General features: G+C 43.6%; 1 protein-coding gene across 4 annotated transcripts in view; it reads right to left on the bottom strand.

The window, feature by feature from the left end:
* LOC132999475 (histone-lysine N-methyltransferase 2D) overlaps nucleotides 1-12,554 on the bottom strand; it is a 56,890-nt gene that overhangs the window by 33,213 nt on the left and 11,123 nt on the right. For all 4 annotated transcript variants that reach the window (XM_061069160.1, XM_061069177.1, XM_061069168.1 and 1 more), the window contains exons 3-4: nucleotides 9,617-9,682; nucleotides 22-199 (exon numbers count right to left, since the gene is read on the bottom strand). In XM_061069160.1, coding sequence (XP_060925143.1) covers nucleotides 22-199; nucleotides 9,617-9,682 — 244 coding nt within the window. The remainder of the gene's footprint in view (nucleotides 1-21; nucleotides 200-9,616; nucleotides 9,683-12,554) is intronic.

Below are 12,554 nucleotides of genomic sequence, written 5' to 3'. Positions count from 1 at the left end.
TGTTGTGTTGATAAGCCTCACCCTCCGGCACTCGGGTGTTTGGGGCAGCAAGGACGTGTGTGTGCAGCCTCGTCCCCTGAGATGGAGGCTGTGGTCTGGAGCTCTGGAAAGCAGCAGGTCTGAGGTCTTCAGGATGAGCTTTCATGTGAGACAGGAACCGTGGACACTGCAACGGACGATATGTCGGACGAGCACGGGCCTGAAATAGAAGAATGTAGAGTGCAAAGTTACATTTTCATTTGTCTATAGGAAGTGCTTGTGTTCCTTTGGTTTACATGAAAAGAGCTCAGGTAAAACAAATATTTAAATAAATAAAGTAACCCAAACAGTAAGAAAAATAAAAATATAGAGAATTGGTAGAAAATTTGTAAAAATATCAACAGAAATACATATAGTGACTAAATGAAGGAATACATCAACAAAATAATAAATTGAATACATAAATAAAATGAAAAATAAATACAATAAAAATATTAATAACAATAAAATATAACAATTACAAAAACACTTATGAGGATTATATTTTATTTTGTTGGAAGCTGGAGGAACGATTATTGATTATTTCAATACATTTGAATAAAGCTAAGTTAAAAAAAGACTACTGAAAATATAAATAAACTTGAAAACAAATGATAAAATAAATTTATAGAGACAGTAATCCGACATGTGCTTGATCTCCTTCAATCTCACCAAAACTCAATTGGCAAATAATAAATATACAAAATAAAAGTCTGTACTTTGGCCACTACAAAATAAGAGCCTGAGTGGGAAACCCTGCTGTGCTGTTGGATGAGGGGAATTCAAATGATGCACGGTGCCACCACTGCCCCCTTGTGTTGACAAAATAGATCACACATCTCCTCCTCAGCACAGCTCTCTGCTCTCCCTCTGTCAAGCTTCACCATTTAAAGAAAGGAAACACACACCGATGTTCAGGGCAATAAAGTTATTTGGAGTCAGGTTAAATATTGAAACGGTGGTGGTGGGGGGGGCGGACGATGGCCAAGTGACGGCAGCCAGCCGGTAAAAAGCAGAAAGCCGTTCCTCTCCGGCCTTCACAGAGCAAACACTTGTAATAAATGGCCGACAGGCGCAGGGCTTTTATTTGACTTGGATTTAAGCCGCATCTGAAGTTCGGCTCCTCTCCTTTTTTTAACACACCATTAAAAACAGACATAAAAATGCACAAATACAACTGAGTACACTGATGAACCAGGGGACCTTCAGACTGGGAGTAATGGGGAGAGGCTGGGGGAGGAGGGTGGGGGTCACTGTCTGTGCCTCACACAGGGAGGATCAGCGTTTAAATCCCTGAACCATCTCCACTGATTCCCTCCTCTCAGATCTGGAGGCTTTAGGAGATTTGCATTCTTGTGATGTAAAGAGGGAGAAGTGAGGTAGAAGCGGCAGAACAAGTGACGGGCGCCGTCCTCCTCCTCGCTCCTCTTCCTCCCCTACAGCCTCCCCCCCATTACCTGTCACTCAGGGCTGAGGAGGGCTGAGGACGGCTTTGTGAGGCGAGACCGAGCGGGTGGCATCAAACCCGTGACCTTCTGCAGAACAGGTCCGGGCACGAATTGTTCAGCGGAGGTCTGTGTCATTACAACCTGCCGTGAGCCCTTCTCATGCATCCATACAGGCAAACACAATCAAAAAGTACAGGACACAGCGTGCTACAAGTGTCCTTTAAACACACACACACATGCGCGCACACACACACACACACACACACACACACACACACACACACACTGACGAGTTCTTTACGAGATCCACGTCTGTTTACACTATTCACACGATTTAATAAAATGCATAATCCTTCTTTATCACCTGCCTTTTCTTTAACAGCATCGTGACATCGTTCCACTTTCTGCTCATGTGTGTTATAGTTCTATTTTGATTATGTTTTAAAAGCTATTTTCCCAGTTTTATTGCTTAAAACTATCAATTTAATTAACTTAAGTTGTCTCATTAAAGCTCTTTGATTAGATGGAGTTACATAAACTTAATTCACCTTGTTTGCCTCCACACAACTGAATCATTGAGTTGACTCTACTCAGCAGAAATGAATTGTGCCAATGTGATTATTTGAAGTTATGTTATATTTAGTTATCTCTTACATAAAGTCCAGTATACGTTTTGTTTTACACCTGTCAAGTGTTTCTTTAGATATGATGTCCAAATTTGCCATAAAGAAATAATCAATGACAAGATAAATCAGTTTTTTTAAAGGTTTTGTTTTGAGATTGAAAACTTCGGTCTTGACCTTGAAAGCACGAGGTTGTGACAAATGTCCTGACGTCTTCCACCGTGATGGTTTACACCTCAAATTTACAATAAACAGATATTATAATAGTAACTTAATATATTTAAATGGAGTCCCAAACCAAGATCCACCACATTATTTCAATAATAAATCAACTTTTACTGGAAATTGTTTTATTCCAATGTTTTTCTTTTCATGCCTAACAGGAAAAACATTTGGTGACCCCATAAACAGATCTTAAAATGGAGGTTGAATATTGTCTCTGAACTATACAGGTTAATTTTATATTTACAAGAACCAAAGTCCAAGATCCAGTTTGATAGAAATGTCCTGCTTGTCCCTGTTGATCCCTGTAACCTGTCAAAGTTAAAAGACAGTTTCTGTTGACACCCATGCGACTCGTGTGGGCTCCTCCGGGCCCCTGCAGGCCCCCAGGAAACAGGCTGACCTCCTGGCGTCAGGCAGCCCACACGCTGTCCTCACACAGCCAGAGCTGGCTAATGTCATTACTTGGCCTGTTTGTGGTCAACAGCTCCCTGATTGAGACGTACAAGTAGCGCTGCTCAATGAATGTAGGAAGTCTATTAGTTAGTCCGAGTCCCAGATGGCCTGCAGAGGACAGGGCTGGCTGTGCTCCCTCACCTCAACCCCTCCCCACCTCTGAACACACACACACACACACACATGCAATGATACAACACGCACACGCACACACACACATTTAATTACAGTGAACTCTCGCAGAGGCAGACAACTCCGAGCAGAGACAGAAGTGTGTCTATGTGCCAGTGTCTGCAGGAACAGAGAATTCTTCACAGAGCTGATGCACAAGAAAGCCAGGCTTAGGCCCTAACAAGGTTAAACCCCTGAAAAAGAGTGACTTTTTAAATCATGGAGATTTGTGTTTCTGCGGGGTGTAATTAGCTTTGCTGCGGGGGGAGAGGGGAGGGGTGCACGAAGGGTCGGGACGCCGAGGCGAGGGGGGGGGGGGGGGGGACGATGACAGTGGGGATCATTGTGGAGTCCGGCGGATTCAGGGGAGTAAATCTGATTATCAGCTCGTGTCAGAAGCCAGGCTCAGATGCAGCTTAGCATTCAGAGAAACTTTCTACTTTCGATGGGTTGGACAATGACCCCGCTTTTCAGGCCCACGCAGTGCCCCCCCCCCTCTCTTCCTCAGATCCCCCCCCACATCCTGAAACAACACAGCGGAGGGTGACAGTACAGCATGAAGTACAGTGGTGGAGGAAGAAGTCAGAATGAGTATGAGCAGCAATATTAGAAAAATAACAAAAGTTCAGGAAGATAAAAGTCACCTTTTATCAAAAAAGTGTTCTAACTGATGATTTTAGTAGTGGTTAAGAATTGATTGATATGACTGTTCTTTGACTAAATACATGAATTTAATATCACACTATTAAAGAAATCTCCACTTATTGGTTGAACATGGCTCATAACGCCCCCTAGTGTTCAAAACCGTCTTGGACCGATGCTTACCAAGACTTTGGGACGTCTCTATGTCATGATAAGCTCGCTAGATGCCAGCACTGAATGTATTTTTCCTAATATCCTGGACCAAACCTCAGGGATGAAGTTACACTTTCATAAGAAAAGTTGTCTTTTTGAAAAATGACTATAACTAGGGCTACGTTGTAGCACTGACGGGCCCGAGCACCCGCACGTTGAAGCCTGTTGCGGTCGGTGGAGAGAGCGATTGATGACCAAGTGCACGTCTACATGTTTCATGGGTTTTGCGCACTGCGGCACGGATAAACGCTTCACTTCCTGCCTCATTCACACGATGTCGATCCTTGCCTGATAATTGCTCATTACGGTCCAGGCTATCAAATAGCTAATCACACTGGGAAGATTTTATGTAAATCGAAAGATAGTTGTAAAAAAAAGCTAACTTCCTGTTGCCAGTAAATGGCGCCATCATTATTATTATGTACAGACTAATGTATCTGTTCAAGTACGGGCTCTGATGTAGCGTGAGCAATTTTGTTTCAATGGGACAATGTTACAACAACTTAAATGTTACACTGATCAGTAGGTGGCACTATGACCATGAACTAATATTTATATATGGAGCTGTTTAGGTCAGGATTGTGATCATAGGTCAGTAGTTCGAAGCCGGTTGGATAATGCAGAGTGGATTTACAAAGTACTTCCTGTTTCATGGCAAATCAGTAGGTGGCGCTATGACCCTGAGTAAACATTGACACATAGAGCTGTTCAGGCTTAGTCTCTGATCATGAGACAGAAGTTTGGTGGTGATAGGACAATGCAACGTGGAGTTATGACAACATCGTGTCCTTCGCCAAAGGATACAATTTTGTCATTGATATCCGGCAAAGGATGATCCGTCGCCGCACATCAATGTTTCCAAGGTTTGAGGAAATGTCACAATACTGACCATGATCCGATGAGTTGACTGAGCTGTTTTGCACCCAGGAGCTGTTCATCAAAGTATAAAACATGTCACTTCCTGTAGCAAGCAGGTGGCGCTGTGATTTTAAGTCATGTTTTCTGTGTAGATGTCTTCAGGCCGGGACTTACATGTTACTACACACATGTAGTTTGAGGGTGGTTGAACCTCGAATACGGAAGTTACACCAATTTCGCCCTGAAAAAGCCACAAAATGGAAATGCAAGTCCTTCAAATAGGGCCTCCCACCGCTCCGTGCTCGGGTTCTTTCAAACACATTCATGTCAGTGTAATTATAGATTTCTGTCTTTACAAAGTCAGAACTAAATATGTGTGATAAAGGAGGGTCAGTGTTTGATTCACAGCTGATCTCTGTGCGGAGCAGAAACGTCACCACGACGAACTTTGATCAACAAACATTGAGACAAAAGAAGTTAAAGATTTAAACACAGAATCTTAATCACTGCTTTTAATGACTCAAGTCTATTTGAGTTTACACAACTCAGCTGTGGATCCATGACGAAAAACATAGTGAGTCCAGCAGAGAGAGGCTGAGTGAATGTGGTCTGGACTCCGTGGAGGAGAGTCATGGTGTCAGAGACGCTGTAGAAGGACAGAACACATGCCCTGTGATCCAGGTACACTCCTACTCTGGAGGACACAGGACCTGACACTGGAGTCCTGATGCTGTTGTAATAAAAGTTATATTTGTTTCCATAACAATATAATGACCAAGATTTATCATTGAATCCAAATCCACCTTCAACTGAGTTTCCTGCTCTTCTGATATTCTTGTATGTGACTGCTACTACAATTCCTCCCTCCACCTCCACCTCCACCTCCGTAACAACGTCCAGTCAGACTCTCTCTACTCAGGACCTAAGGCCAAAAAGTGAATCTGTCTGGGTGATTAGAATAAGACTGTCCTTTTCTAGTATATGTTACTTTTCTGTTTCCCTCAGATAATAACAGACGTCTGTGTGCTGTGTTTTGATCCAGTGTGATTTCCTGTGAATATTTTAAGAAGTCAGCTCTGGTCTCTGGCTCTGGTTGTCGCAGTAAAACATCCACTTGAGACACAATCTGTAAAATCTCTGTCTCTGTCTCACCTGTGACAAAGCTTCTGTCACGTCCTCAAAGTCCCTCAGAGGACGGATCCTGATGCTGGATGAGTGTGTAGATTCACTGAGTGGTGACAGTGAGGGGTAGTTGTGTAGAAACTAGTTGTGATCCTCTGTGTCTGAGAGCTGCTTCAGTTCATGGTCTTTCCTCTTCAGCTCAATGATCTCCTGCTCCAGTCTCTCTTGAAGCTCTCTGACTCGACTCACTTCAGTTTCCTGCTGGGAACTGATCTGCTGCTCCACATCCGAGCTTCTTTTCTCCAGCAGACGGATCAGCTCAGTGAAGATCTCCTCACTGTCCTCCAATGCTTTATCAGCAGAGCCATGGACGGCCTCCTCCACCTGTTGAAGCAGCTTCATGTCTTTCTCTGTGTCCTGGAGTCTCTGCTGGATTGTTTGTCTCCTCAGCCCGAGCTCTCTCTGCCTCTCAGTCCTTTCTGCTGCAGCTGACACTGTGTTGTGGTCTTTATGTGCATCCACAGCGCAGAGATAGCAGATACACTGCTAATCAGTGCGGCACATCTTCATCACCTCGTTGTGACGAGAGCAGATGTTCTCCTGGAGCTTCTCTGAGGGCTCCACCAGCTTTTGCTTCTTCAATGCAGCTGACTGAAGATGATGCTGGAGGTGTTTCTCACAACAAGAGTCCAAACAAACCAAACAGGACTTGAGAGCTTTCAGTTTTCTCCCAGTGCAGACATCACAGGCCACATCTTCAGGTCCAGCATAGCAGTGATCAGCAGGAGCAGCTTGGAGTCCAGTCTTCTTCAGCTCCTCCAATGAATCAGCTAACAAGGTGCTTTTCCACACAGATCGAATAGCAGAATCTTTCTTTGTCCATTTGATTTTTATTGTAAAGCAGCCAAGAGAAGTTCATCAAAGTTAAAAACATGTCACTTCCTGAGCCAGCAGGTGGCGGTGTAATGATGAGTCAATATTGATATGGATCTGATCAGGGCGGGACTGTGAATGTGTGAATGAGGTTTGAGGCTGAAAGAACAATGCACAGAGGAGTTATAATAAATCCCTTTTTTTTGGCGAATCATCAAAATGTCACGCCACGCCACGGTCACACCGTGTGATGAAATAATATACCGAGGTAGTTTATATCTTCATCTTGTTGAGATGACATTCACAGAATTTGAAGTTGATCTAATGAAAGCCCAAGGACAAGTTCATCAGACTTATTTGTTTGTCATAAAAATCAAATGTCCATATCGATTTTTGTAGCCTACATGTCGTCCAATCTTAGTGCCGGGTCTTCACTTTAGGGGGCGCTAGTCAGTTATTTTGTCAAGCCCATTCCTTAAAACCATATAAATATCTTCAGGGGGGTGCTGTTGTAACACAAATGCATTTTGAGGGAGACTGAAGCATGAACACTGAAGTTACAGCAATTTCAAGTTTAACGGCAAATTGATGAACTTTGACGCCACACCACTAATATGGCGTTTGACGAAAAGTCACAGTAATCTTATGCCATTATCAATGTCTTGATACACTTTTGACACAGTTTGACATGGTTGCAGTCAGTGATGAGGAGGAATACTTCAAAGTGTAGGATGTTCCAAAAACAAGACATTTCTTGTTGCCACCAGGGGGCGCTGGGATTTTAATTCATAATTTCTGTGTAGATGTCATCAGGCCAGGACTCTTGTCTTACATGTCTAGTTTGGAGTCGATTGCACCATGTATGTCTGAGATACAGAACATCGTGTTTTGATGGAGTGTAATCAAACTTTTAAGCCAGGCCACGGTCACACCGTCTGATGAAAACTCGAAATTCAAGGTAGTTTATATCTCCATCTTGTTGCGATGACACTCATGTCCATATGAAGTTGATCTGATGAAAACCCTGGGACAAGTACGTCAAAGAAACAATTTAGAAAACGGCCAAAATGGCGGGCTTCCTGTCAGGTTTTTCCCATTGCACCTCAGACTTTCTTTTTCTTTAATAGTCATGGGCTACGATTTTTGTGAAGATCGGTGAAAGCTCACTGAGGGGCTTTTCCTTAGATGGCGCTGTTGAGCCAGTTGCCACGGCCATTTCAAATTACTCCAGGATACAATTACTTTTTAGGGTTTTGAATTTGAGCATGTCTAGGCCCTGAAAAAGCCCAAAAGGGAAATACAAATCATTCGAAATACAATAGGGCCTCCCATCCGAGGTGCTCGGGCCCTAAATATAGGAACTTGCTGTTTGAAATCAAGAAAGATTGTTTAGTTTTTCAAAATGTATTATCTTTGAAATCTGCAGCTATTAATGTGATTAAGTTATAAATGAATGAGTTCCTGGCTCATATCTGAAACATAAGTAAATAATTTATGAAACATTGATAAAAACATATGTACAAAATATAGATATTATTTTATTATTACTGAATTATAACTGGTACATTAATGTGTAAACAGCATTCTAAAGTTGAAGCTAGTGAAGCAAATTCTACCTCATACTTCAAATACTCAGTATTAAAAACTTAAACTATACATACACACATTTTACGCACTTATATATCACTTATATCATACTCTAATGATATGTAATGCACATATCTGACATGCAAATCAAGTTGTCCCAAAATCGAAAGGAGTAAACAGGCACCGTATTTTCTTTCTGAACAAAGTATAAAGTATTAAATGGAAATTTAGTACAAGAGCATTAAACTTGAGTAAATGGACTTTGTTGCTTTTTACTACTGATTTAAAGAAATGAAAGGAACAGGACGACCACTAATCATCCAGGGAGAGTCACTGAAACCATAAAACCAGGGTTGACCACCTTGTCCAAACCAGTACAAGTATTAAACTGGAGCTGAGCGGTGGGGTCATGTTGTCTGGGCACCTGTGTGCTCGGTCCCATAGCAGCCTGTGTCCCAGGTGACCGTGCACGAGCCCTGACGCCTCTATGAAGCCGGCTGCTGGGTCAACAGCCTCTCGTCGGCCGCCCGGCTGTTTGGACAGGGGACGGCCGTGTTGTAAAAGCTGTGTCACCTCATGACGGGAGCAGTTTTACCATCACAATGCCCTCTTGATTTATCAGATATAGCGGGAGCGGGGCAGGGACGGAGGACGGCGGCGGCGGACGATGCCAGGCCTGATGAACTTGCTGAATGCAGAACTGCTGGAGGCAGTTGAGGATGTAAATGAGGCTGTAAGGACCAGCAAGCGTCTTTGTCCACCGACTTTACGTGTTTGTCTAACCAGAGGCCGAGACAGGAAGCCGGCCCACACAACTCCGCTGTCACCACGGCAACCGCACTGTTAATTGTGGCACATCCACTCCCAGACTCTTTTGAGCGAAGGGGAGAGGTGGAGACTTGTGAGTGTTAGAGGAGAGAAAGGAGAGTGTGTGTGTGTGTGTGTGTGTGTGTGTACTTCTTTGGTAGGACTATTATAAATACAGTTATCCATTATTTGTATTCTAAATACGTAACATTCACGTGTTCTGTTATTCCTCGACATCCAGGACACGCTTATGATTTTTATTGATGTCCACCTTACTAAGTGAGGACATTCTGGCCTGTCCTCAATTTTGCAGCTGTAATTAAACACAGTGAGATATATTTTATAAATCCCCAATCCTGAAGAAAAGGATTTTTTTAGTGAATAACACTAATAAAGTGGTAATACATAGCTTTATATTGATTATGCCAATGATAACGTCTTAAAACACACGTCTGAACAGATGTTCTCAGGTTAAAACAAACTATTTACATCAAGTTCATGCAGGTGAGAGATTTGTTGAAGTAATCATAGCCTACAAAGAAGTAAATTTAATGAATTATTATTATGCAGACTCACAGTGTAGTGACAGATTCCTCTTTCCCACAGGATGGACTTCCTGACAAAAGACACATAAACGTGTCCCTGCATGAAACAGACAAAAAGCCAAGTTAATATTAACAAAAGTGTTATTGATCAGAGAGAGAGACAGAGAGAGAGAGAACGGCTACTTGTTCACATTTAAAAACAGATCTATTAGAGCAAGATTGAGATTGATCAGTGGAAACAGTTCACAATGACGGACGCCCGGCAAAACAAACATAAAGCATCACAGTGAGACACATTTAAACCCCCACGAGTGCATTAATAACCCGTCTGTCTCGATCACTGCTGCTGTGACACACCTCCAGTGGTGAGAGCAGAAGCTGAGGACTCACTGATGGAGTCTCCCACTCGTCTTCCCAACACCTGCTCACTTAAACAACATCTCCTCTTCTTTTCTTCTCCGACATGTAGCCTCCTCTGGACAGTATGGTTGTCTTATGGCCGGGGTGCGTTGGCTTGACCCGGGGAGCAAAGGGACCACTGTGTTAAGTCATCAATCACTGGGGGACACCTCAGCAGCCAGTGCCCAGCAGTCAGCACAGCGGCTCATCCATCTCTCTTTGCAGCCACTGGCAGCTCCCAGAAGCACCGAGTCAGCTCGGGAGCTGGTCCACTGCAGGGAGCGGGAGAGCAGATCCTCCCCGGATTCACCTCTGATTCAGGGTCTGTAACCCCAGACCAGAGCGGGTGGCGGGGGCAGGATGGACTGTTGTGATGGGGAGACAATGGAGTTTGACGTGCGTATACACACGTGTTTCCTTTTCCTTTGGTGTGCACTGGCGTGGAGCTTTCGCCGCCGGCTTGTGCCACACTCACAAAACCATTCAGTGCCGTGGTGAGGGGCAGGGTGCAGCACCTTGTCTCGCCATCTCATCGCCTTTGTCTCGTGGCTCCGTTTAGGACGTACCTGTTGTTGGTAACAAAGTGCATTACCTATGATTATGCACATTATGCCACAGAAATACCTAACGAGCTCTCCACCCTTGATAGGAGACTTAATTGGAGCCCAGTAATGAAGAGACGGGGAACAACAACCAATTTCCCAGAGAATCACGGGTGCTTGTGGACCAATGACCTTGTTGTTGCTAATTATATGCTGAATGAAAATCAAGTAGATTTTCAGACAGTAGAGGATGAAATGGGTGGTGGGGGCTGGGTCCAACTGGAACAATAATGTAGATGTATTTGAAGGAGAGAAACAGAAAATGGGCAATATTCAAACGAATGAAAAACACATTGTTTATATAGATTATTTGACTATGCAGCTAAGAAAATGGGTGAGCAATAGTCTTTGGGTCAAGAGAAAGATTTTGAGTGATTGTGTGCAGAACTACGAAGGAGTTTTTGAGAATAAAGTCGTATTATTCTAATAGACCGGAATAAATGTATTATCATATTAATAGTAAGCCAAAAATAAAGATATTTCTAGATTAAGTGAAACAAACGTGCATGAATCAGTGGCCTCTGTGTCTGACGTCACAAACACATAATCCCACGGAGGGTTTGTCTAAAGTGATTGCTGCTCCTCTTTTCCTCGTTCAATTCACATGATGCGATTAGGGAGATTCCCGGCAGATGGGCTTTCCGACGTGCACGAGCGTGTGTTCTCCCCTTTTCCACGCAGACTCCACCGCACACCGCTTCCTGTCAGATCCTTTGAGCGTACCGCGGCAGGGGGGGGGGGATTGACAGGAAGTGCTGTGCTGCCGGTCCGAGCCAGCAGGGAGAAATATGGTCAAATGAGGACTTTCTTATCAATAATGAGTAGGTGGAGGGGACAAGATCGTATTACCAATTTTGGAGCTAATCACCAAAGTGGTGGCTGGTCTTTGCTTTATCCCCTCTCCCACTTTGCTTTCTCCTCTCTCCGCCGATTCCTGCTGCCATCTGTCCGTCTTTCTCAGGGGAGCCTTTCCTTCTCTCCTGAGCTCCACACTGGATGATTTATTAATTCCGCTTCACCTGATTACACCCTGTCTGTGAGTCAGGGCACATTAAAAGGCATTTAATCAACATTTGGTTTGGGGAGCAGGCGGCGAGCAAGGAGTCGGAGATCAGAGCTGGGGAGGTCGGCGACAAGGAAACACCAACGTGCAGACGAATCCAGGTTACATGCAGAAGTTAACACGATGTGATGGAACTCACATATATAACTGTGTGATGTGTGGAAAGGATTTCACTTTGAAATGTAATATAATTTGTGCTGTTAACAGAGGCTCCAACATCAATCTTCTAAAATGGAAACCCAAACGCACAGACTTATGTTTCATGAGATCAAATTAACTTTCTTAAATAAATAATAAAATACGTTTCTTGGACACTTGGGGGTTGAAACAAGTTGTACTTTGAGAAAATCTGTAATTTTAGACATCTTGCATCTTCTACATGTCTGGCTCCTCTTGAGATATTTGTGTTCTTTTTGTTGTTGTTGTTTTCACAGTTTTGTGTACGTTGCGTGTTAGAAACGTCCTCACATGGATATATACTCACATGGACTCGGACAATATTCACAAGGGGACTGGTAGGAAAAAGTCCAGGGAATATCCGGAGCAACTGACTCAGACATTTGCGTTGTCACATATTGTCACTCAGGAGAATCTCATATATGAAAACAGCTCATGACTGTAAATATAAAAGCCTCCAGGTCTCCGCTGTAACGCTTGAGACTGCAAATAAGCCACCGGATTCGTCCATAAACCAACAACCAGTGACACAATAGAGCTACACAGTTTCTTAAGCGGGGACCAAACTTTAAAAGCACACCGCAGGAACTCAACAATGCAGCACGACCCAACGGATGAGGAGACGCAGTCCAGAAAACAATCAAGCAAACGTCCGAGCTATCAATGGCAGACAAAAGGGCGAGGGTGACCACCTCAGCATGTCTTTAGCCAGGTTAGAGCCGGAGGCA

The sequence above is a fragment of the Limanda limanda genome, chromosome 1 (assembly GCF_963576545.1).
Source record: "Limanda limanda chromosome 1, fLimLim1.1, whole genome shotgun sequence".
Taxonomy (NCBI): domain Eukaryota; kingdom Metazoa; phylum Chordata; class Actinopteri; order Pleuronectiformes; family Pleuronectidae; genus Limanda; species Limanda limanda.
This window is presented reverse-complemented; position numbering and strand designations above follow the sequence as displayed.